The sequence below is a fragment of the Euprymna scolopes genome, chromosome 2 (genome assembly GCF_053919585.1).
Source record: "Euprymna scolopes isolate OS-2025 chromosome 2, ASM5391958v1, whole genome shotgun sequence".
Taxonomy (NCBI): domain Eukaryota; kingdom Metazoa; phylum Mollusca; class Cephalopoda; order Sepiida; family Sepiolidae; genus Euprymna; species Euprymna scolopes.
This window is the reverse complement of record NC_136483.1, coordinates 15,409,767-15,437,637: the sequence shown is the minus strand read 5'-3', so window position 1 is coordinate 15,437,637 and position 27,871 is coordinate 15,409,767. Positions and strand designations below refer to the sequence as shown.

At 23.2% G+C, this 27,871-nt stretch overlaps 1 protein-coding gene across 1 annotated transcript in view; it reads left to right on the top strand.

Moving 5' to 3' along the window:
• The window catches only part of LOC145288975 (UDP-glucose 4-epimerase-like), a 66,732-nt gene extending 39,454 nt beyond the window's left edge, over positions 1–27,278 (top strand). The window contains exons 5-9 of the mRNA XM_080136373.1: positions 20,385–20,565; positions 22,720–22,805; positions 23,218–23,295; positions 25,294–25,408; positions 27,050–27,278. Coding sequence (XP_079992499.1) covers positions 20,385–20,565; positions 22,720–22,805; positions 23,218–23,295; positions 25,294–25,408; positions 27,050–27,117 — 528 coding nt within the window. The 3' untranslated portion in view covers positions 27,118–27,278. The remainder of the gene's footprint in view (positions 1–20,384; positions 20,566–22,719; positions 22,806–23,217; positions 23,296–25,293; positions 25,409–27,049) is intronic.
• The last annotated feature ends 593 nt before the right edge of the window (positions 27,279–27,871 follow it).

The following is a 27,871-nucleotide window of genomic DNA, read 5'->3' as shown; positions in this document are numbered from 1 at the left end:
TGTAATACTATGCTGTAGAACTATTTTGTTTTCACTTTTATTCTTTTTTCCAACTATGCTGTACAGCTATTTTGTTTACATTTTTATTGTTTTTTCAAACTATGCTGTACAACTATTTTGTTTTCGTTTTTATTGTTTTTTCAAACTATGCTGTACAACTATTTTGTTTTCATGTTTATTTTTTTTAAACTATGCTGTAAAACTATTTTGTTTTCGTTTTTATTGTTTTTTCAAATATTTCAGTACAACTATTTTGTTTTCATTTTTATTATTTTCAAACTATGCTGTACAACTATTTTGTTTTCATTTGTATTCTTTTTTCAAACTATGCTGTACAACTATTTTGTTTTCATTTTTATTCTTTTTTCAAACGATGCTGTACAACTATTTTGTTTACATTTTTATTTTATTTTCAAACTATGCTGTAAAACTATTTTGTTTACATTTTTTTTGTTTTTTCAAACTATGCTGTACAACTATTTTGTTTACATTTTTATTGTTTTTTCAAACTATGCTGTACAACTATTTTGTTTTAATTTTTATTCTTTTTTCAAACTATGCTGTACAACTATTTTGTTTTCATTTTTATTCTTTTTTCAAACTATGCTGTACAACTATTTTGTTTTCATTTTTATTTTTTTTTCAAACTATGCTGTACAACTATTTTGTTTACATTTTTATTGTTTTTTCAAACCATGCTGTACAACTATTTGGTTTTCATTTTTTTTTTTTTTCAAACTATGCTGTACAACTATTTTGTTTTCATTTTTATTTTTTTTTCAAACTATGCTGTACAACTATTTTGTTTTCAATTTTATTTTTTTTTTCAAACTATGCTGTACAACTATTTTGTTTACATTTTTATTTTTTTTCAACCTATGCTGTACAACTATTTTGTTTTCATTTTTATTGTTTTTTCAAACTATGCTGTACAACTATTTTGTTTACATTTGTATTTTGTTTTTAAACTATGCTGTACAACTGTTTTGTTTTCATTTTTATTGTTTTTTCAAACTATGCTGTACAACTATTTTGTTTTCATTTTTATTCTTTTTTCAAACTATGCTGTACAACTATTTTGTTTTCATTTTTTTTTCAAACTAGGTTGTACAACTATTTTGTTTACATTTTTATTTTTTTTTCAAACTATGCTGTACAACTATTTTGTTTTCATTTTTATTATTTTTTCAAACTATGCTGCACAACTATTTTGTTTACATTTTTATTGTTTTTTCAAACTATGCTGTACAACTATTTTGTTTACATTTTTATTGTTTTTTCAAACTATGCTGTACAACTATTTTGTTTTCATTTTTATTTTTTTGCAAACTATGCTGTACAACTATTTTGTTTTCATTTTTATTCTTTTTTCAAACTATGCTGTACAACTATTTTGTTTACATTTTTATTGTTTTATATACTATGCTGTACAACTATTTTGTTTTCATTTTTATTTTTTTTTTCAAACTGTGCTGTACAACTATTTTGATTACATTTTATTTTTTTTTTTCAAACTATGCTGTACAACTATCTTGTTTTCATTTTTATTTTTTTTTCAAACTATGCTGTACAACTATTTTGTTTACATTTTTATTTTTTTATATACTATGCTGTACAACTATTTTGTTTTCATTTTTATTTTTTTTTTCAAACTATGCTGTACAACTATTTTGTTTACATTTTTATTTTTTTTTTCAAACTATGCTGTACAACTATTTTGTTTACATTTTTATTTTTTTTTTCGAACTATGCTGTACAACTATTTTGTTTACATTTTTATTCTTTTTTAAAACTATGCTGTACAACTACTTTGTTTTCATTTTTATTGTTTTTTCAAACTATGCTGTACAACTATTTTGTTTACATTTTTTTTAAACTATGCTGTACAACTATTTTGTTTTCATTTTTATTGTTTTTTCAAACTATGCTGTACAACTATTTTGTCTTCATTTTTATTTTTTTTCAAACTATGCTGTACAACTATTTTGTTTTCGTTTTTATTTTTTTTTTAAACTATGCTGTACAACTATTTTGTTTTCATTTTTATTTTTTTTTTCAAACTATGCTGTAAAACTATTTTGTTTTCATTTTTATTGTTTTTTCAAACTATGCTGTAAAACTATTCTGGTTTCGTTTTATTCTTTTTTCAAACTATGCTGTACAACTATTTTGTTGTCAGTTTTTTTCAAACTATGCTGTACAACTATTTTGTTTTCATTTTTATTTTGTTTTCAAACTATGCTGTACAACTGTTTTGTTTTCATTTTATTTTTTTTTTCAAACTATGCTGTACAACTATTTTTTCAGTTTTTGTTCAAACTATGCTGTACAACTATTTTGTGTACATTTTTATTTTTTTTTCAAACTATGCTGTACAACTATTTTGTTTTCATTTTTATTTTTTTTTCAAACTATGCTGTACAACTATTTTGTTTTCATTTTTTTTTTTTTTTTCAAACTATGCTGTACAACTATTTTGTTTTCATTTTTATTGTTTTTTCAAACTATGCTGTACAACTATTTTGTTTTCATTTTTATTGTTTTTTCCAACTATGCTGTACAACTATTTTGTCTTCATTTTTATTTTTTTTCAAACTATGCTGTACAACTATTTTGTTTACATTTTTATTTTTTTTTAAACTATGCTGTACAACTATTTTGTTTTTATTTTTATTCTTTTTTCAAACTATGCTGTACAACTATTTTGTTTACATTTTTATTATTTTTTCAAACTATGCTGTACAACTATTTTGTTTTCATTTTTATTGTTTTTTCAAACTATGCTGTACAACTATCTTTTTTTCATTTTTATTCTTTTTTCATACTATGCTGTACAACTATTTTGTTTTCATTTTTATTGTTTTTTCAAACTATGCTGTACAACTATTTTATTTTCATTTTTATTGTTTTTTCAAACTATGCTGTACAACTATTTTGTTTTCATTTTTATTGTTTTTTCAAACTATGCTGTACAACTATTTTGTTTACATTTTTATTCTGTTTTCAAACTATGCTGTACAACTATTTTGTTTTCATTTTTATTTTTTTGCAAACTATGCTGTACAACTATTTTGTTTTCATTTTTATTCTTTTTTCAAACTATGCTGTACAACTATTTTGTTTACATTTTTATTGTTTTATATACTATGCTGTACAACTATTTTGTTTTCATTTTTATTTTTTTTTTCAAACTGTGCTGTACAACTATTTTGTTTACATTTTATTTTTTTTTTCAAACTATGCTGTACAACTATTTTGTTTTCATTTTTATTTTTTTTTTCAAACTATGCTGTACAACTATTTTGTTTACATTTTTATTTTTTTATATACTATGCTGTACAACTATTTTGTTTTCATTTTTATTTTTTTTTTCAAACTATGCTGTACAACTATTTTGTTTACATTTTTATTTTTTTTTTCAAACTATGCTGTACAACTATTTTGTTTACATTTTTATTTTTTTTTTTCAAACTATGCTGTACAACTATTTTGTTTACATTTTTATTCTTTTTTAAAACTATGCTGTAAAACTATTTTGTTTTCATTTTTATTGTTTTTTCAAACTATGCCGTACAACTATTTTTTTTACATTTTTTTTATACCATGCTGTACAACTATTTTGTTTACATTTTTATTCTGTTTTAAAACTATGCTGTTAAACTATTTTGTTTTCATTTTTATTGTTTTTTCAACCTATGCTGTACAACTATTTTGTTTTCATTTTTATTCTTTTTTCAAACTATGCTGTACAACTATTTGGTTTTCATTTTTATTCTTTTTTCAAACTATGCTGTACAACTATTTGGTTTACATTTTCATTTTTTTTTCAAACTATGCTGTACAACTATTTTGTTTTATTTTTTATACTTTTTTCAAACTATGCTGTACAACTATTTTGTTTTCATTTTTATTGTTTTTTCAAACTATGCTGTACAACTACTTGTTTTCATTTTTTTTTTTTCAAACTATGCTGTACAACTATTTTGTTTTCATTTTTATTCTTTTTTCAAACTATGCTGTACAACTATTTTGTTTTCATTTTTTTTTTCAAACTAGGTTGTACAACTATTTTGTTTTCATTTTTATTGTTTTTTCAAACTATGCTGTAAAACTATTTTGTTTACATTTTTATTTTTTTTTTCAAACTATGCTGTACAACTATTTTGTTTACATTTTTATTGTTTTTTCAAACTATGCTGTACAACTATTTTGTTTACATTTTTATTTTTGTTTCAAACTATGCTTTACAACTATTTTGTTTTCATTTTTATTTTTTCTCAAACTATGCTGTACAACTATTTTGTTTTCATTTTTATTTTTTTTTTAAACTATGCTGTAAAACTATTTTGTTTTCGTTTTTATTGTTTTTTCAAACTATGCTGTACAACTATTTTGTTTTCATTTTTATGTTTTTTCAAACTATGCTGTACAACTATTTTGTTTTCGGTTTTTTTTTCAAACTATGCTGTACAACTATTTCGTTTTTATTTTTTTTTCAAACTATGCTGTACAACTATTTTGTTTTCATTTTTATTTTTTTTTCAAACTATGCTGTACAACTATTTTGTTTTCGTTTTTTCTTTCAAACTATGCTGTACAACTATTTAGTTTTATTTTTTTTTTCAAACTATGCTGTACAACTATTTTGTTTTCATTTTTATTTTTGTTTTCACACTATGCTGTACAACTATTTTTTTTTCGTTTTTATTTTTTTTTCAAACTATGCTGTACAACTATTTTTTTTTCATTTTTATTGTTTTTTCAAACTATGCTGTACAACTATTTTGTTTTCATTTTTATTATTTTTTCAAACTATGCTGTACAACTATTTTGTTTACATTTTTATTTTTTTGTAATACTATGCTGTAGAACTATTTTGTTTTCATTTTTATTCTTTTTTCAAACTATGCTGTACAGCTATTTTGTTTATATTTTTATTGTTTTTTCAAACTATGCTGTACAACTATTTTGTTTTCATTTTTATTGTTTTTTCAAACTATGCTGTACAACTATTTTGTTTTCATGTTTATTTTTTTTAAACTATGCTGTAAAACTATTTTGTTTTCGTTTTTATTGTTTTTTCAAATATTTCTGTACAACTATTTTGTTTTCATTTTTATTTTTTTCAAACTATGCTGTAAAACTATTTTGTTTACATTTTTTTTGTTTTTTCAAACTATGCTGTACAACTATTTTGTTTTCATTTTTTTTTCAAACTATGCTGTACAACTATTTTGTTTACATTTTTATTATTTTTTCAAACTATGCTGTACAACTATTTTGTTTTCATTTTTATTTTTTTTCAAACTATGCTGTACAACTATTTTGTTTACATTTTTATTGTTTTTTCAAACTATGCTGTACAACTATTTTGTTTTAATTTTTATTCTTTTTTCAAACTATGCTGTACAACTATTTTGTTTTCATTTTTATTCTTTTTTCAAACTATGCTGTACAACTATTTTGTTTTCATTTTTATTTTTTTTTCAAACTATGTTGTACAACTATTTTGTTTACATTTTTATTGTTTTTTCAAACCATGCTGTACAACTATTTTGTTTTCATTTTTATTTTTTTTTTTCAAACTATGCTGTACAACTATTTTGTTTTCATTTTTATTGTTTTTTCAAACTATGCTGTACAACTATTTTGTTTTCAATTTTATTTTTTTTTTCAAACTATGCTGTACAACTATTTTGTTTACATTTTTATATTTTTTCAAACTATGCTGTACAACTATTTTGTTTTCATTTTTATTGTTTTTTCAAACTATGCTGTACAACTATTTTGTTTACATTTGTATTTTGTTTTCAAACTATGCTGTACAACTATTTTGTTTTCATTTTTATTCTTTTTTCAAACTATGCTGTACAACTATTTTGTTTTCATTTTTTTTTCAAACTAGGTTGTACAACTATTTTGTTTACATTTTTATTTTTTGTTCAAACTATGCTGTACAACTATTTTGTTTTCATTTTTATTATTTTTTTCAAACTATGCTGCACAACTATTTTGTTTACATTTTTATTGTTTTTTCAAACTATGCTGTACAACTATTTGGTTTTCATTTTTATTGTTTTTTCAAACTATGCTGTACAACTATTTTGTTTACATTTTCATTTTTTTTTCAAACTATGCTGTACAACTATTTTTTTTTTCATTTTTATTGTTTTTTCAAACTATGCTGTACAACTATTTTGTTTTCATTTTTATTATTTTTTCAAACTATGCTGTACAACTATTTTGTTTACATTTTTATTTTTTTGTAATACTATGCTGTAGAACTATTTTGTTTTCATTTTTATTCTTTTTTCAAACTATGCTGTACAGCTATTTTGTTTATATTTTTATTGTTTTTTCAAACTATGCTGTACAACTATTTTGTTTTCATTTTTATTGTTTTTTCAAACTATGCTGTACAACTATTTTGTTTTCATGTTTATTTTTTTTAAAATATGCTGTAAAACTATTTTGTTTTCGTTTTTATTGTTTTTTCAAATATTTCTGTACAACTATTTTGTTTTCATTTTTATTTTTTTCAAACTATGCTGTAAACTATTTTGTTTTCATTTTTATTCTTTTTTCAAACTATGCTGTACAACTATTTTGTTTTCATTTTTATTCTTTTTTCAAACGATGCTGTACAACTATTTGGTTTACATTTTTATTTTATTTTCAAACTATGCTGTAAAACTATTTTGTTTACATTTTTTTTGTTTTTTCAAACTATGCTGTACAACTATTTTGTTTTCATTTTTTTTTCAAACTATGCTGTACAACTATTTTGTTTACATTTTTATTATTTTTTCAAACTATGCTGTACAACTATTTTGTTTTCATTTTTATTTTTTTTCAAACTATGCTGTACAACTATTTTGTTTACATTTTTATTGTTTTTTCAAACTATGCTGTACAACTATTTTGTTTTAATTTTTATTCTTTTTTCAAACTATGCTGTACAACTATTTTGTTTTCATTTTTATTCTTTTTTCAAACTATGCTGTACAACTATTTTGTTTTCATTTTTATTTTTTTTTCAAACTATGCTGTACAACTATTTTGTTTACATTTTTATTGTTTTTTCAAACCATGCTGTACAACTATTTTGTTTTCATTTTTATTTTTTTTTTTCAAACTATGCTGTACAACTATTTTGTTTTCATTTTTATTGTTTTTTCAAACTATGCTGTACAACTATTTTGTTTTCAATTTTATTTTTTTTTTCAAACTATGCTGTACAACTATTTTGTTTTCATTTTTATTTTGTTTTCAAACTATGCTGCACAACTATTTTGTTTACATTTTTATTGTTTTTTCAAACTATGCTGTACAACTATTTTGTTTACATTTTTTTTTTGAAACTATGCTTAACAACTATTTTGTTTTCATTTTTATTCTTTTTTCAAACTATGCTGTACAACTATTTTGTTTTCATTTTTTTTTCAAACTAGGTTGTACAACTATTTTGTTTACATTTTTATTTTTTGTTCAAACTATGCTGTACAACTATTTTGTTTTCATTTTTATTATTTTTTTCAAACTATGCTGCACAACTATTTTGTTTACATTTTTATTGTTTTTTCAAACTATGCTGTACAACTATTTGGTTTTCATTTTTATTGTTTTTTCAAACTATGCTGTACAACTATTTTGTTTACATTTTCATTTTTTTTTCAAACTATGCTGTACAACTATTTTTTTTTTCATTTTTATTGTTTTTTCAAACTATGCTGTACAACTATTTTGTTTTCATTTTTATTATTTTTTCAAACTATGCTGTACAACTATTTTGTTTACATTTTTATTTTTTTGTAATACTATGCTGTAGAACTATTTTGTTTTCATTTTTATTCTTTTTTCAAACTATGCTGTACAGCTATTTTGTTTATATTTTTATTGTTTTTTCAAACTAGGCTGTACAACTATTTTGTTTTCATTTTTATTGTTTTTTCAAACTATGCTGTACAACTATTTTGTTTTCATGTTTATTTTTTTTAAAATATGCTGTAAAACTATTTTGTTTTCGTTTTTATTGTTTTTTCAAATATTTCTGTACAACTATTTTGTTTTCATTTTTATTTTTTTCAAACTATGCTGTAAACTATTTTGTTTTCATTTTTATTCTTTTTTCAAACTATGCTGTACAACTATTTTGTTTTCATTTTTATTCTTTTTTCAAACGATGCTGTACAACTATTTGGTTTACATTTTTATTTTATTTTCAAACTATGCTGTAAAACTATTTTGTTTACATTTTTTTTGTTTTTTCAAACTATGCTGTACAACTATTTTGTTTTCATTTTTTTTTCAAACTATGCTGTACAACTATTTTGTTTACATTTTTATTATTTTTTCAAACTATGCTGTACAACTATTTTGTTTTCATTTTTATTTTTTTTCAAACTATGCTGTACAACTATTTTGTTTACATTTTTATTGTTTTTTCAAACTATGCTGTACAACTATTTTGTTTTAATTTTTATTCTTTTTTCAAACTATGCTGTACAACTATTTTGTTTTCATTTTTATTCTTTTTTCAAACTATGCTGTACAACTATTTTGTTTTCATTTTTATTTTTTTTTCAAACTATGCTGTACAACTATTTTGTTTACATTTTTATTGTTTTTTCAAACCATGCTGTACAACTATTTTGTTTTCATTTTTATTTTTTTTTTTCAAACTATGCTGTACAACTATTTTGTTTTCATTTTTATTGTTTTTTCAAACTATGCTGTACAACTATTTTGTTTTCAATTTTATTTTTTTTTTCAAACTATGCTGTACAACTATTTTGTTTTCATTTTTATTTTGTTTTCAAACTATGCTGCACAACTATTTTGTTTACATTTTTATTGTTTTTTCAAACTATGCTGTACAACTATTTTGTTTACATTTTTTTTTTGAAACTATGCTTAACAACTATTTTGTTTTCATTTTTATTCTTTTTTCAAACTATGCTGTACAACTATTTTGTTTTCATTTTTTTTTCAAACTAGGTTGTACAACTATTTTGTTTACATTTTTATTTTTTGTTCAAACTATGCTGTACAACTATTTTGTTTTCATTTTTATTATTTTTTTCAAACTATGCTGCACAACTATTTTGTTTACATTTTTATTGTTTTTTCAAACTATGCTGTACAACTATTTGGTTTTCATTTTTATTGTTTTTTCAAACTATGCTGTACAACTATTTTGTTTACATTTTCATTTTTTTTTCAAACTATGCTGTACAACTATTTTGTTTTATTTTTTATACTTTTTTCAAACTATGCTGTACAACTATTTTGTTTTCATTTTTATTGTTTTTTCAAACTATGCTGTACAACTACTTGTTTTCATTTGAATTTTTATTTTCAAACTATGCTGTACAACTATTTTGTTTTCATTTTTATTCTTTTTTGAAACTATGCTGTACAACTATTTTGTTTTCATTTTTTTTTTCAAACTAGGTTGTACAACTATTTTGTTTTCATTTTTATTGTTTTTTCAAACTATGCTGTACAACTATTTTGTTTACATTTTTATTTTTTTTTCAAACTATGCTGTACAACTATTTTGTTTTCATTTTTTTTTTCAAACTATGCTGTACAACTATTTTGTTTACATTTTTATTGTTTTTTCAAACTATGCTGTACAACTATTTTGTTTACATTTTTATTTTGTTTTCAAACTATGCTGTACAACTATTTTGTTTTCATTTTTATTTTTTCTCAAACTATGCTGTACAACTATTTTGTTTTCATTTTTATTTTTTTTTTAAACTATGCTGTAAAACTATTTTGTTTTCGTTTTTATTGTTTTTTCAAACTATGCTGTACAACTATTTTGTTTTCATTTTTACTTTTTTTCAAACTATGCTGTACAACTATTTTGTTTTCGTTTTTTTTTTCAAACTATGCTGTACAACTATTTCGTTTTTATTTTTTTTTCAAACTATGCTGTACAACTATTTTGTTTTCATTTTTATTTTTTTTTCAAACTATGCTGTACAACTATTTTGTTTTCGTTTTTTCTTTCAAACTATGCTGTACAACTATTTCGTTTTATTTTTTTTTTAAAACTATGCTGTACAACTATTTTGGTTTCATTTTTATTGTTTTTTTCAAACTATGCTGTACAACTATTTTGTTTTCGTTTTTATTGTTTTTAAAAACTATGCTGTACAACTATTTTTTTTTGGTTTTTATTGTTTTTTCAAACTATGCTGTACAACTATTTTTTTTTCATTTTTATTGTTTTTTCAAACTATGCTGTACAACTATTTTGTTTTCATTTTTATTATTTTTTCAAACTATGCTGTACAACTATTTTGTTTACATTTTTATTTTTTTGTAATACTATGCTGTAGAACTATTTTGTTTTCATTTTTATTCTTTTTTCAAACTATGCTGTACAGCTATTTTGTTTACATTTTTATTGTTTTTTCAAACTATGCTGTACAACTATTTTGTTTTCATTTTTATTGTTTTTTCAAACTATGCTGTACAATTTTTTGTTTTCATGTTTATTTTTTTTAAACTATGCTGTAAAACTATTTTGTTTTCGTTTTTATTGTTTTTTCAAATATTTCTGTACAACTATTTTGTTTTCATTTTTATTTTTTTCAAACTATGCTGTAAACTATTTTGTTTTCATTTTTATTCTTTTTTCAAACTATGCTGTACAACTATTTTGTTTTCATTTTTATTGTTTTTTCAAACTATGCTGTACAACTATTTTGTTTACATTTTTATTTTTTTTTCAAACTATGCTGTAAACATATTTTGTTTACATTTTTTTTGTTTTTTCAAACTAGGCTGTACAACTATTTTGTTTTAATTTTTTTTTCAAACTATGCTGTACAACTATTTTGTTTTCATTTTTATTCTTTTTTCAAACTATGCTGTACAACTATTTTGTTTTCATTTTTATTTTTTTTCAAACTATGCTGTACAACTATTTTGTTTACATTTTTATTGTTTTTTCAAACTATGCTGTACAACTATTTTGTTTTCATTTTTATTCTTTTTTTAAACAATGCTGTACAACTATTTTGTTTTCATTTTTATTATTTTTTCAAACTATGCTGTACAACTATTTTGTTTACATTTTTATTTTTTTGTAATACTATGCTGTAGAACTATTTTGTTTTCATTTTTATTCTTTTTTCAAACTATGCTGTAAAGCTATTTTGTTTACATTTTTATTGTTTTTTCAAACTATGCTGTACAACTATTTTGTTTTCATTTTTATTTTTTTTTTTCAAACTATGCTGTACAACTATTTTGTTTTCAATTTTATTTTTTTTTTCAAACTATGCTGTACAACTATTTTGTTTACATTTTTATTTTTTTTCAAACGATGCTGTACAACTATTTTGTTTTCATTTTTATTGTTTTTTCAAACTATGCTGTACAACTATTTTGTTTACATTTTTATTTTGTTTTCAAACTATGCTGTACAACTATTTTGTTTTCATTTTTATTGTTTTTTCAAACTATGCTGTACAACTATTTTGTTTTCATTTTTATTCTGTTTTCAAACTATGCTGTACAACTATTTTGTTTACATTTTTATTGTTTTTTCAAACTATGCTGTACAACTATTTTGTTTACATTTTTATTTTTTTTCAAACGATGCTGTACAACTATTTTGTTTTCATTTTTATTGTTTTTTCAAACTATGCTGTACAACTATTTTGTTTTCATTTTTATTTTGTTTTCAAACTATGCTGCACAACTATTTTGTTTACATTTTTATTGTTTTTTCAAACTATGCTGTACAACTATTTTGTTTACATTTTTTTTTTGAAACTATGCTTAACAACTATTTTGTTTTCATTTTTATTCTTTTTTCAAACTATGCTGTACAACTATGTTGTTTTCATTTTTATTTTTGTTTTAAACTATGCTGTACAACTATTTTGTGTTCATTTTTTTTTTCAAACTATGCTGTACAACTATTTTGTTTTCTTTTTCTTTTTTCAAACTAGGCTGTACAACTATTTTGTTTTCATTTATATTGTTTTTTCAAACTATGCTGTACAACTATTTTGTTTTCATTTTTATTGTTTTTTCAAACTATGCTGTACAACTATTTTGTTTACATTTTTATTTGTTTTTTAAACTATGCTGTACAACTATTTTGTTTTCATTTTTTTTTCAAACTATGCTGTACAACTATTTTGTTTTCATTTTTATTCTTTTTTCAAACTATGCTGTACAACTATTTTGTTTTCATTTTTATTTTTTTTTAAACTATGCTGTACAACTATTTTGTGTTCATTGTTTTTTTCAAACTATGCTGTACAACTATTTTGTTTTCTTTTTTTTTTTCAAACTAGGCTGTACAACTATTTTGCTTTCATTTTTATTGTTTTTTCAAACTATGCTGTACAACTATTTTGTTTTCATTTTTATTGTTTTTTAAAACTATGCTGTACAACTATTTTGTTTTCATTTTTATTGTTTTTTCAAACTATGCTGTACAACTATTTTTTTTTCATTTTTATTTTTTTTTTCAAACTATGCTGTACAACTATTTTGTTTTCATTTTTATTTTTTTTTCAAACTATGCTGTACAACTATTTTGTTTTCATTTTTATTTATTTTTCAAACTATGCTGTACAACTATTTTGTTTTCATTTTTATTGTTTTTTCAAACTATGCTGTACAACTATTTTGTTTTCATTTTTATTGTTTTTTCAAACTATGCTGTACAACTATTTTGTTTTCATTTTTATTGTTTTTTCAAACTATGCTGTACAACTATTTTGTTTTCATTTTTATTCTTTTTTCAAACTATGCTGTACAACTATTTTGTTTTCATTTTTATTGTTTTTTCAAACTATGCTGTACAACTATTTTGTTTTCATTTTTATTGTTTTTTCAAACTATGCTGTACAACTATTTTGTTTTCATTTTTATTGTTTTTTCAAACTATGCTGTACAACTATTTTGTTTTCATTTTTATTGTTTTTTCAAACTATGCTGTACAACTATTTTGTTTTCATTTTTATTCTTTTTTCAAACTATGCTGTACAACTATTTTGTTTTCATTTTTATTCTGTTTTCAAACTATGCTGTACAACTATTTTGTTTTCATTTGTATTTTTTTTTTTCAAACTGTGCTGTACAACTATTTTGTTTACATTTTATTTTTTTTTTCAAACTATGCTGTACAACTATTTTGTTTTCATTTTTATTTTTTTTTCAAACTATGCTGTACAACTATTTTGTTTACATTTTTATTTTTTTATATACTATGCTGTACAACTATTTTGTCTTCATTTTTATTTTTTTTTTCAAACTATGCTGTACAACTATTTTGTTTACATTTTTATTTTTTTTTCAAACTATGCTGTACAACTATTTTGTTTACATTTTTATTTTTTTTTTCAAACTATGCTGTACAACTATTTTGTTTACATTTTTATTCTTTTTTAAAACTATGCTGTAAAACTATTTTGTTTTCATTTTTATTCTTTTTTCAACCTATGCTGTACAACTATTTTGTTTTCATTTTTATTCTTTTTTCAAACTATGCTGTACAACTATTTGGTTTTCATTTTTATTCTTTTTTCAAACTATGCTGTACAACTATTTTGTTTAAATTTTTATTTTTTTTTCAAACTATGCTGTACAACTATTTTGTTTTATTTTTTATACTTTTTTCAAACTATGCTGTACAACTATTTTGTTTTCATTTTTATTGTTTTTTCAAACTATGCTGTACAACTACTTGTTTTCATTTTTATTTTTTTTTTCAAACTATGCTGTACAACTATTTTGTTTTCATTTTTATTCTTTTTTCAAACTATGCTGTACAACTATTTTGTTTTCATTTTTTTTTTCAAACTAGGTTGTACAACTATTTTGTTTTCATTTTTATTGTTTTTTCAAACTATGCTGTACAATTATTTTGTTTACATTTTTATTTTTTTTTCAAACTATGCTGTACAACTATTTTGTTTACATTTTTATTGTTTTTTCAAACTATGCTGTACAACTATTTTGTTTACATTTTTATTTTTTTTTCAAACTATGCTGTACAACTATTTTGTTTTCATTTTTATTTTTTCTCAAACTATGCTGTACAACTATTTTGTTTTCATTTTTATTTTTTTTTTAAACTATGCTGTAAAACTATTTTGTTTTCGTTTTTATTGTTTTTTCAAACTATGCTGTACAACTATTTTGTTTTCATTTTTATTTTTTTTCAAACTATGCTGTACAACTATTTTGTTTTCGTTTTTTTTTTCAAACTATGCTGTACAACTATTTCGTTTTTATTTTTTTTTCAAACTATGCTGTACAACTATTTTGTTTTCATTTTTATTTTTTTTCAAACTATGCTGTACAACTATTTTGTTTTCGTTTTTTTTTTCAAACTATGCTGTACAACTATTTCGTTTTATTTTTTTTTTCAAACTATGCTGTACAACTATTTTGTTTTCATTTTTATTTTTGTTTTCACACTATGCTGTACAACTATTTTGTTTTCGATTTTTTTAAAAACTATGCTGTACAACTATTTTGGTTTCATTTGTATTGTTTTTTTCAAACTATGCTGTACAACTATTTTGTTTTCGTTTTTATTGTTTTTTCAAACTATGCTGTACAACTATTTTTTTTTCGTTTTTATTTTTTTTTCAAACTATTCTGTACAACTATTTTTTTTTCATTTTTATTGTTTTTTCAAACTATGCTGTACAACTATTTTGTTTACATTTTTATTTTTTTGTAATACTATGCTGTAGAACTATTTTGTTTTCATTTTTATTCTTTTTTCAAACTATGCTGTACAGCGATTTTGTTTACATTTTTATTGTTTTTTCAAACTATGCTGTACAACTATTTTGTTTTCAATTTTATTTTTTTTTTCAAACTATGCTGTACAACTATTTTGTTTACATTTTTATTTTTTTTCAAACGATGCTGTACAACTATTTTGTTTTCATTTTTATTGTTTTTTCAAACTATGCTGTACAACTATTTTGTTTACATTTTTATTTTGTTTTCAAACTATGCTGTACAACTATTTATTTTTCATTTTTATTGTTTTTTCAAACTATGCTGTACAACTATTTTGTTTTCATTTTTATTCTTTTTTCAAACTATGCTGTACAACTATTTTGTTTACATTTTTATTGTTTTTTCAAACTATGCTGTACAACTATTTTGTTTACATTTTTATTTTTTTTTCAAACTATGCTGTACAACTATTTTGTTTTCATTTTTATTATTTTTTCAAACTATGCTGCACAACTATTTTGTTTACATTTTTATTGTTTTTTCAAACTATGCTGTACAACTATTTTGTTTACATTTTTTTTTTCAAACTATGCTGTACAACTATTTTGTTTTCATTTTTATTCTTTTTTCAAACTATGCTGTACAACTATGTTGTTTTCATTTTTATTTTTTTTTTTAACTATGCTGTACAACTATTTTGTGTTCATTTTTTTTTCAAACTATGCTGTACAACTATTTTGTTTTCTTTTTCTTTTTTCAAACTATGCTGTACAACTATTTTGTTTTCTTTTTTTTTTTTCAAACTAGGCTGTACAACTATTTTGCTTTCATTTTTATTATTTTTTCAAACTATGCTGCACAACTATTTTGTTTACATTTTTATTGTTTTTTTCAAACTATGCTGTACAACTATTTTGTTTACATTTTTTTTTTCAAACTATGCTGTACAACTATTTTGTTTTCATTTTTATTCTTTTTTCAAACTATGCTGTACAACTATGTTGTTTTCATTTTTATTTTTGTTTTAAACTATGCTGTACAACTATTTTGTGTTCATTTTTTTTTTCAAACTATGCTGTACAACTATTTTGTTTTCTTTTTCTTTTTTCAAACTAGGCTGTACAACTATTTTGCTTTCATTTTTATTGTTTTTTCAAACTATGCTGTACAACTATTTTGTTTTCATTTTTATTGTTTTTTCAAACTATGCTGTACAACTATTTTGTTTTCATTTTTATTGTTTTTTCAAACTATGCTGTACAACTATTTTTTTTTCATTTTTACTTTTTTTTTCAAACTATGCTGTACAACTATTTTGTTTTCATTTTTATTTTTTTTTTCAAACTATGCTGTACAACTATTTTGTGTTCATTTTGATTGTTTTTTCAAACTATGCTGTACAACTATTTTGTTTTCATTTTTATTGTTTTTTCAAACTATGCTGTACAACTATTTTGTCTTCATTTTTATTTTTTTTCAAACTATGCTGTACAACTATTTTGTTTACATTTTTATTTTTTTTTAAACTATGCTGTACAACTATTTTGTTTTCATTTTTATTCTTTTTTCAAACTATGCTGTACAACTATTTTGTTTACATTTTTATTATTTTTTCAAACTATGCTGTACAACTATTTTGTTTTCATTTTTATTGTTTTTTCAAACTATGCTGTACAACTATTTTTTTTCATTTTTATTCTTTTTTCAAACTATGCTGTACAACTATTTTGTTTTCATTTTTATTGTTTTTTCAAACTATGCTGTACAACTATTTTGTTTTCATTTTTATTGTTTTTTCAAACTATGCTGTACAACTATTTGGTTTTCATTTTTATTGTTTTTTCAAACTATGCTGTACAACTATTTTGTTTACATTTTTATTCTTTTTTCAAACTATGCTGTACAACTATTTTGTTTTCATTTTTATTCTTTTTTCAAACTATGCTGTACAACTATTTTGTTTTCATTTTTGTTCTTTTTTCAAACTATGCTGTACAACTATTTTGTTTTCATTTGTATTTTTTTTTTCAAACTGTGCTGTACAACTATTTTGTTTACATTTTATTTTTTTTTTCAAACTATGCTGTACAACTATTTTGTTTACATTTTTATTTTTTTATATACTATGCTGTACAACTATTTTGTTTTCATTTTTATTTTTTTTTTCAAACTATGCTGTACAACTATTTTGTTTACATTTTTATTTTTTTTTTCAAACTATGCTGTACAACTATTTTGTTTACATTTTTATTTTTTTTTTCAAACTATGCTGTACAACTATTTTGTTTACATTTTTATTCTTTTTTAAAACTATGCTGTACAACTATTTTGTTTTCATTTTTATTGTTTTTTCAAACTATGCTGTACAACTATTTTGTTTTCAATTTTAATTTTTTTTTCAAACTATGCTGTACAACTATTTTGTTTACATTTTTATTTTTTTTCAAACTATGCTGTACAACTATTTTGTTTTCATTTATATTGTTTTTTCAAACTATGCTGTACAACTATTTTGTTTTCAATTTTTTTTTTTTCAAACTATGCTGTGCAACTATTTTGTTTACATTTTTATTTTTTTTCAAACTATGCTGTACAACTATTTTGTTTTCATTTTTATTGTTTTTTCAAACTATGCTGTACAACTATTTTGTTTACATTTTTATTTTGTTTTCAAACTATGCTGTACAACTATTTTGTTTTCATTTTTATTGTTTTTTCAAACTACGCTGTACAACTATTTTGTTTTCATTTTTATTCTTTTTTCAAACTATGCTGTACAACTATTTTGTTTACATTTTTATTGTTTTTTCAAACTATGCTGTACAACTATGTTGTTTACATCTTTATTTTTTTTTCAAACTATGCTGTACAACTATTTTTTTTTCATTTTTATTATTTGTTCAAACTATGCTGCACAACTATTTTGTTTACATTTTTATTGTTTTTTCAAACTATGCTGTACAACTATTTTGTTTACATTTTTTTTTTTTCAAACTATGCTGTACAACTATTTTGTTTTCATTTTTATTCTTTTTTCAAACTATGCTGTACAACTATGTTGTTTTCATTTTTTTTTTTTTTAAACTATGCTGTACAACTATTTTGTGTTCATTTTTTTTTTTCAAACTATGCTGTACAACTATTTTGTTTTCTTTTTCTTTTTTCAAACTATGCTGTACAACTATTTTGTTTTCATTTATATTGTTTTTTCAAACTATGCTGTACAACTATTTTGTTTTCATTTTTATTGTTTTTTCAAACTATGCTGTACAACTATTTTGTTTACATTTTTATTTTTTTTTTTAAACTATGCTGTACAACTATTTTGTTTTCATTTTTTTTTTCAAACTATGCTGTACAACTATTTTGTTTTCATTTTTATTCTTTTTTCAAACTATGCTGTACAACTATTTTGTTTTCATTTTTATTTTGTTTTCAAACTATGCTGTACAACTATTTTGTGTTCATTGTTTTTTTCAAACTATGCTGTACAACTATTTTGTTTTCTTTTTTTTTTTCAAACTATGCTGTACAACTATTTTGTTTACATTTTTATTCTTTTTCAAACTATGTTGTACAACTATTTTGTTTACATTTTTATTGTTTTTTCAAACAGTGCTGTACAACTATTTTGTTTACATTTTTATTTTGTTTTCAAACTATGCTGTACAACTATTTTGTTTTCATTGTTATTGTTTTTTCAAACTATGCTGTACAACTATTTTGTTTTCATTTTTATTGTTTTTTCAAACTATGCTGTACAACTATTTTGTTTACATTTGTATTGTTTTTTCAAACTATGCTGTACAACTATTTTGTTTACATTTTTATTTTTTTTCAAACTATGCTGTACAACTATTTTGTTTTCTTTTTCTTTTTTCAAACTAGGCTGTACAACTATTTTGTTTTCATTTATATTGTTTTTTCAAACTATGCTGTACAACTATTTTGTTTTCATTTTTATTGTTTTTTCAAACTATGCTGTACAACTATTTTGTTTACATTTTTATTTTTTTTTTAAACTATGCTGTACAACTATTTTGTTTTCATTTTTTTTTTTCAAACTATGCTGTACAACTATTTTGTTTTCATTTTTATTCTTTTTTCAAACTATGCTGTACAACTATTTTGTTTTCATTTTTATTGTTTTTTCAAACTATGCTGTACAACTATTTTGTTTTCATTTTTTTTTTTCAAACTATGCTCTACAACTATTTTGTTTTCATTTTTATTGTTTTTTCAAACTATGCTGTACAACTATTTTGTGTTCATTGTTTTTTTCAAACTATGCTGTACAACTATTTTGTTTTCTTTTTTTTTTTCAAACTAGGCTGTACAACTATTTTGCTTTCATTTTTATTGTTTTTTCAAACTATGCTGTACAACTATTTTGTTTACATTTTTATTTTTTTTTTCAAACTATGCTGTACAACTATTTTGTTTTCGTTTTTATTGTCTTTTCAAACTATTCTGTACAACTATTTTGTTTTCATTTTTATTTTTTTTTCAAACTATGCTGTACGACTATTTTGTTTACATTTTTATTGTTTTTTTCAAACTATGCTGTACAACTATTTTGTTTACATTTTTATTGTTTTTTCAAACTATGCTGTACAACTATTTTGTTTTCATTTTTATTCTTTTTTCAAACTATGCTGTACAACTATTTTGTTTTCGTTTTTATTGTTTTTTCAAACTGTGCTGTACAACTATTTTGTTTACATTTTTATTTTTTTGCAAACTATGCTGTACAACTATTTTGTTTTGGTTTTTATTTTTTTGCAAACTATGCTGTACAACTATTTTGTTTTCATTTTTATTTTTTTCAAACTATGCTGTACAACTATTTTGTTTTCGTTTTAATTTTTTTTTCAAACTATGCTGTACAACTATTTTGTTTTCGTTTTTATTTTTTTTTTCAAACTATGCTGTACAACTATTTTGTTTTCGTTTTTATTTTTTTTCCAAACTATGCTGTACAACTATTTTGTTTTCGTTTTTATTTTTTTTCAAACTATGCTGTACAACTATTTTGTTTTCGTTTTTATTTTTTTTTCCAAACTATGCTGTACAACTATTTTGTTTTCATTTTTATTTTTTTTCAAACTATGCTGTACAACTATTTTGTTTTCGTTTTATTTTTTTTTTCAAACTATGCTGTACAACTATTTTGTTTTCTTTTTTATTTTTTTTCAAATTATGCTGTACAACTATTTTTTTTTCGTTTTATTTTTTTTCAAACTATGCTGTACAACTATTTTGTTTTCGTTTTATTTTTTTTTTCAAACTATGCTGTACAGCTATTTTCTTTTCATTTTTATTTTTTTTCAAACTATGCTGTACAACTATTGTGTGTTTGTTTTTATTTTTTTGCAAACTATGCTGTACAACTATTTTGTTTTCGTTTTATTTTTTTTTCAAACTATGCTGTACAGCTATTTTGTTTTCATTTTTATTTTTTTTCAAACTATGCTGTACAAATATTTTGTTTTCGTTTTTATTTTTTTTTCAAACTATGCTGTACAACTATTTTGTTTTCATTTTTATTTTTTTTCAAACTATGCTGTACAACTATTTTGTTTTCGTTTTATTTTTTTTTTCAAACTATGCTGTACAGCTATTTTGTTTTCTTTTTTTTTTGTCTTTAGAAATGGAATATAGTTTCACTGCGATATTTCAATGTTGTTGGTGCTCATAAATCTGGTAAAATTGGTGAAGATCCAAATGGGGTTCCTAACAATTTGATGCCATTTATTGCTCAAGTGGCAGTCGGAAGACGCAGTGAAGTAAAAGTATTTGGAAATGATTACGATACTCCAGATGGCACAGGTGAGCGAGAGAGAAAATTCTTTTGTTATCTTCAATTTGTGTTGACAAGTTTTATTTATTGATTTAGTTGGGTTTTTTTTTTTATATTTCAGATATCGATGCAGTTTAACTGCTTCATTCATTGATTTGAGATTATTTCTACACATATAGTCTAACACAGATGTCGCAAACATGACAGTAAAAAATTTTGTTAATATGGAATTATAGTGCATTGGCACTTCACTTTCAAAATATCATGCAAGCCTCATGTGTTTCTGACTCTTTAGGATGCTGACTTGGCAAAGAAAGATGGAGATATTTGATTCCCCAAATTGTCAGAGCCTCTTGTTTAGATTCGTTAAGATCCAAAAAAAAAAAATGCTGCCAAATGACGATTTGACATCACTTTGGATACAAAAGCTGCCATGAAATATGCCATCAAATTTAATTCAAGCATATCTGTTTTCAGCATTTTCCTTCTCCAAGGATAGTTGATCCTCACTGAAAGCTAAATTACATAATGCATAGTTAGTGGGAGAAGAAATGGATGTATATCTTTGTTAATGGGATCAATGTTACCGGTCAGATCTTGAAGATAGCATGCTGACAATTTGCTGCAGTAATTTTTATATTAACTGCACATTTAATTTGATCAAATACAACTAAACCAAACTGTATACAATATAATAAGAAAATCTTGCAATGAGGCTCTGCATGAAAATATCTATCAGCCTCATCCCAATTCTCTATGGTTATTAAAAAAAAAAATTAAATATTCAATTCTTTAACAAAATGGATACAAAAGAGAAGAATAACTTGGACTCCATTAATATGAATGAATATTAATTAATATGAATTAATATAAATCAATACTAATTAATATTAATTAATATGAATGAATATTAATTAATATGAATTAATATTAATTAATATGAATTAATATAAATTAATACTAATTAATATTAATTAATATGAATTAATATTAATTAATATGAATGAATATTAATTAATATGAATTAATATTAATTAATATGAATGAATATTAATTAATATGAACTAATATAAATTAATACTAATTAATATTAATTAATATGAATGAATATTAATTAATATGAATGAATATTAATTAATATGAATTAATATTAATTAATATGAATGAATATTAATTAATATGAATTAATATTAATTAATATTAATTAATATGAATTAATATGAATTAATATAAATTAATATGAATTAATATAAATTAATACTAATTAATATGAATGAATATTAATTAATATGAATTAATATTAATTAATATGAGTTAATATTAATATGAATTAATATTTATTAATATTAATTAATATGAATTATATAAATTAATATGAATTAATATAAATTAATACTAATTAATATGAATTAATATGAATTAATATAAATTAATATGAATTAATATAAATTAATATGAATTAATATAAATTAATACTAATTAATATGAATTAATATAAATTAATATTAAGTCATATAAATTAATATAAATTAATATTAATTAATATTAATTAATATGAATTAAACACTGCTTTTACTTTAGCAAGGATTTTCCTGGTGAGAAATATGTAATTTAATTCTAGTAGAAACAAATAACTCATCCAAAAAAAATAAGTGAAAAATTACTTAATTATTTTGTTTTAACGTTTTTAAGTTTTTTGAGATGAGGATTCATTATTCGTATTATTTGGATTCTTCAGACTATTGTTCTCATCTTGAGAGTTATTTTCATAACGTTTCGGTTGATGCAACTTCCTACCTTCTTCAGGTGTATCTTGTCAAACTTGGGAATCTTTCTGTTTAGCTCATGAATCTTTGTTGACCTGTGGCACAATGGATAGAGTACTTGATAAAATTCAGTTGTAAAGTTGCACTCTTCTGGAGGTTGAAGGTTCAATCCTCAATGTGGACGATACTTAAAATACAATTGCAAATTTCTTAGGATTTCTACCTAGTCATGACGGATTTGATAAAAAGGTTCTGTTTGAAATTCCATGCAAATTCAGAAAGATTCACGAGTTCAACAAGATAAACCTGAAGAAGAAGAAAGATTGTAAAAATAACAATCAAGATCAGAATAGTAGTGAAAAGTATCCAAAATATATGAATATTTTTTTTTTAATTTTAAAATATTTTTCCTTTCAGGTGTCCGTGATTACATTCATGTTGTTGATTTAGCTTTGGGTCATGTAGCGGCAGTGAAAAAAGTGGAAAAAAATTGTGGATTCAAAGTAAGTTATCCTCTATTATGTTGTTTTATCAAATTTTGTTCTGATCCTTAACGAGTTTAAACATAAAAAAACATTTTTATTGAAACATATTTAATGTTTTTCAATGTTATTCTCTTGTTTCAGTGGAAAATACAAGTAGATGCAAATATTGAAATAAGTCATTTTTCAATTCACTTCAAAAGCAACTTAATCTGTTTCCAATTTGAATATTAATAAAAAGTCAACTAAACTTATTTTTACTTGTGATGTATTTTTTCTTTCAAGATTTAAAAACTTAATTCTCAAAAATTTGGTACAAATCGATTTTTAAAATTGGAGATCACTAATCATTGATGTTTATAGTTGGAAATAAAAAATGTTGATCCAGACAAACTTGTATTTTGTTGTAATTATTCCTATGATTCTTTTAAAGGTGTACAATTTGGGCACTGGATGTGGTTATTCTGTGCTTGACATGATCAAAGCTTTTGAAAAAGCCAGTGGAAAATCTGTAAGTAAATCTTAGTCGTTTTGTTGTTCATCTGCAGTTTTGTTCATATCATCCAAACTGAAACATTCAAATGATAAATCAAAGTAAAACTTTACAAGTTGTATCACATAGATAATGGATAGAATGGTTTGTAAAGACCAGGGGGTTTATATAAGTTGTTGGTGAAATCTATACTATTAATAAAATTCTAAATGTTTATTCATTTATGTGTGTGTATATATATATATATATATATATATATATATATATATATATATATATATATATATATATATATACCAATAAAACTTTCAAACGGATGAACTGAATTGAAAAAATTTTTTCTCTGAAAGGTGTAAGTCCCTAGATTGTCCTTATCTATATATGGTTTGTAACGAACAATGCCGAGTCACACAAAAAGACCAAAATAAGGGTTTTTGGGGTGTTTCGTGCAATTGTCGAAAAAGTTACCTGCCCAGGTCAACAGAATTTAGCACCATCTGTATAGTCGCGGTAACAGCTTTTGGCATACAGACAGGACTTGTGGCACAATGGATAACGCATCTGACTACTGATCAGAAGATTCCAGGTTTGGATCCTGCCAAGTTCTTAATAATCTTAACCATCATTTTATCCAACATTTACTCATTATCCTTACTCTTAGTTAGGATATTCTTTGTTTTTTCAGTGATTTCGTTTTGTGCATATGTGAATTTCCCATACTCCAAGTTCACAGAGTAAGCATTGATGGTAAGACGATGTTGTGTTTGACTCAGCATTGTGTGTACCGGTGCGGCGCAGCCACTAGTCTGTAATATAAATCTCACTTGTCTGTTTAAATGTATGTATGTTTATATTTCTGCTTAAACTTTTGACAGAGATGATGGATTTTTACAAGATTGGTTGATGCTCAATCCTTCGGATGACAAATATAAAAAAAATTGTCTAAAAACATTAATTTCTTCACCCTCAACTGGGCACTTTCTATAGGGAAGTGTCACTTTTTTCGCCGATATTTTCGAAAGTCATCCCCTCTTTTCGATTGATTAGCCTTAATTTAAACCTTCGCCACTTCCGGTTTGGTGATTGACGCAACAGCAAAGACGTTACTTTTTTTTTCCACATTCTTTTCCTCCTTCACAGTATGGGTTCGAGCCTGCTTGCCTACTACCACTTTTTCTTTTTTTTTTTTTCTCTCTCTTCTTGCTCACCACCCACCTCCAAACACCCGGGCACCCAGACTAGTATTAAAATAAAGATCAATATACAAGTGTATATAAAGTTAGATATTAAAACAAAAGTTAAAACGAGTCCAGTTTCATTAAAAAGGATCAGATTTTCTGTGCAATTACTTTAAGCATCTATGATAGTTCAAAGCTGTTAAACCGAATGAATGCATAGTTTTATCAACAGTGTTGAATGTTTCTCTTTATCAATATGTGTCCAAATAATGTGGATTTTTGTCAGGAAATATTTATATTAAAGATGTTAAATTAGAAACTTTTTGGTGTGACTGCACTCAAGATTCCAAGAATCCATAAACCAAACACTTACAAACCTCTCTTTAACATTCACAATCTATACATTTTTGAGCCGAGTTTATAATTTATTAGTTTATCACTGGATCATCCTACTTCGCACCCACACTTCTAAACTATAGTTTATAAAAAAATGTTAACCGAAAATCTTTCCTTTTCTTTTTTTGTTCATGGCAATCAATAAGCAATTAAAAAGGAAAACATGTATTCTTGCCTTTTTCTATTTTAACATTTATTTTCATGTTAAAATTTATTTGAAGTTCTTTCTCTGAAAATATACAAAACATATTCTTTCTGATTTTTTGCACTCTTATATAATAGTATATTTTAACATAATCTACATCTGTAAATTATTTCTGATTTTATTTTGAAATTTTGCTCACATAATTTGTCAACTTTGAGATACTGAATAGTTTTATGTGCATTGCAAAATAATTTTTAAATGCATAAAAACACTTTTTTTTGCGTTCTCAATTTTAAGATTTCTTATGAAATTGTGGGTCGTCGAGCAGGAGATACAGCTTCTTGTTATGCTGATGCTTCCTTGGCTGCTGAAGAGTTAGGCTGGAAAGCAACTCGAGGATTAGATGAGATGTGTAAGTTTATTTTATAATCTCTGAGAATTGAAACAAAATTATGAATTTTCAATCGATTTGTAAATTTACCATTTTTTACCTGATTTTTTTCTTTGAAACGTTTTTTAAAAATTTAAATCTTAAATAATTATCAAAATTAACAGTCATTTCAATTTGTCAAACCGAAATTTCAAACAAGAATAATATGTCAAAGAAATCTTATTCTTCAGAAAACAGGATGAGATGAGATGTAAGGTTTTTTTTTTGTTTTTTGTAATCTCTGGAAATTGAAACAAAATTATGAATTGCCAATCAATATTTACATTTCTGTCATATTTTAACCCCCTGATTTTTTCTTTTTTATTAGTTTAAAGAAACAAAAATGACTAATAAAAAGTTAAGGAAAAATATTTGAATAAATCCTGAATAATTCTACAGATTAATATTGATTTTAATCTTCCATATAAAATTATGAATTGACAACCAATTTTTAAAATTTGTAATTTTTTCCTGCTTTTTTCTTTTACAATATCTAAGAATTTTTTTTTTTTTTTTTAGAAAATCTTGAACAATTATCCAAACATTCATTTCAATTTGCTAAACCAAAATATGTCAAAGAAATGAATCTGATTCTTCAGAAAACAGGTGTAAACGCGCCCCCCCTTAAATTTATTAAAAACAATTACGTGTGAGGAGGGGGCAATTATAGTTAAATCTTTGATTATAAATTCACCATTTTATTCTGCGTTTATCTCACACAATGTATTTGTCCACCATGCATAATCAAATGCTTTGATAAGATCAAGTTAATTGATATTTTGGTTCAACTGTCCTTTCTGCTTTTTTCCTCGATTCATAATGATGTTGCCATTTGCATGCAATATATGTTTATATCAGCACGAGTGAATATTATTCTCCAGAAAGCAGATGTAAACGTCACCACCTTTTTAAATGTATTAAAATTATTATTATTGGAAGGGGGGGGGGAAATAAAAGCTAATTTTTTTAATTATAATCTTTTATAATTTTCTCCTGCGTTCACGCTGCTCTTGACTTCTCAATCCACCATAAACAATCAAAGGCTTGATCAATGCTTGTCTATCGCTGATCCATGGATCACAGAGAAATCCAGTGGCAGTACATCATTTCATCTTTGAAAGCACTCATTTTGGTCACTCAGTCTTCCTGGGATTAAATCTTTAATCAAATCAAGATTGCATGTGTCGCAAATTCAGTTTACTCTTTGAAATCAGCATGGTATTGTTTCAAACAGAAGCATCCAGGAAACCACTAACGAATCTGCGACTATTATTCAAGAGAAATGGTGAAAGTTCTACGGTTGGAGGTTTTTTCCAGATCAAGAAAAGTAGTGAAATTCTTTTCCGTCTTCCTGGTATTCAGTTGCAGAATCCTAGTTTATTTTCAGAAATCTACATGGTGTCATTGACATACATGAAGCACCTAAGCAACAGGCAACTTGTTAAAAAGAAACTGAAAGTTCTATAATAAAAAGCCTAAGTCATACGCCACAGAATTCTTTTCTCTGTGCATTTGATCCACAATCTCAGTTGAGAATGTGAAGTTGAAAAATCTTTGATTATAAATTAATTTTATTAAGTATTTATGAACACAATTACAGGTTTTTTTTTTTATTTATTATAGGTAAAGATTTGTGGCATTGGCAGTCCAATAATCCATATGGCTACAACAAAAAGGAAAACGGAAATTGAAAATATACATGATGTGAGAAAGAAAATTGATCATTTGACTGAAATTGAAAAATTATGTAAAAACCATTTTCTATATCTGAATTGTGCTGTAACAGAAGATTTTTTATGAACACCTCTTCTCTACACAAAGTATTCAATGAAGTTGGTGCATATATGATGCAGTATTTTTTTTTTATTCGTTTAATTTTGCTTATAACAGGTTTTAATTGTCAAGATGAAATCATATTTTTATATCCACATTCCTATTTCGATCACGGATGAAATGTTGATTCTAACAAGGGGGGGGGGTACATTATTTTAAATCCTGACAATCAGTATTAGATTGCTTTTGTGGGAAATTAGATTGCAATAAATACTATTAAAACCTAATCTTGGAAGCCATTTTCATATTGTTGGTGGAGTATTTTTCCTGTCACCAAATGATGCTAAAACCGGTCAGTTTCTAACATAAGTGAAATACGACGGCCATTTGAGTTATTACCACTGACCGACAACATGTATGTTATTTGGATTATTTTTATCTTGAATGTTATTCTCAAAACTTGGACTTTCTCCAGTTTTATTTTGTCAACATCAGAAATCTATAAGGAATTATAAATCTATCAACAAAAACATGTACAAAAGCTGATTTTCTTTTTCATTTTGTGGCAAAAATGTGCACAGATGATTGCAACAAATTTGGATTTTCTGAAAAGCTTCACATTTGGACAGTTTGTTTCTGCCAACATTTTTATTATTTTCCGATTTATTTATT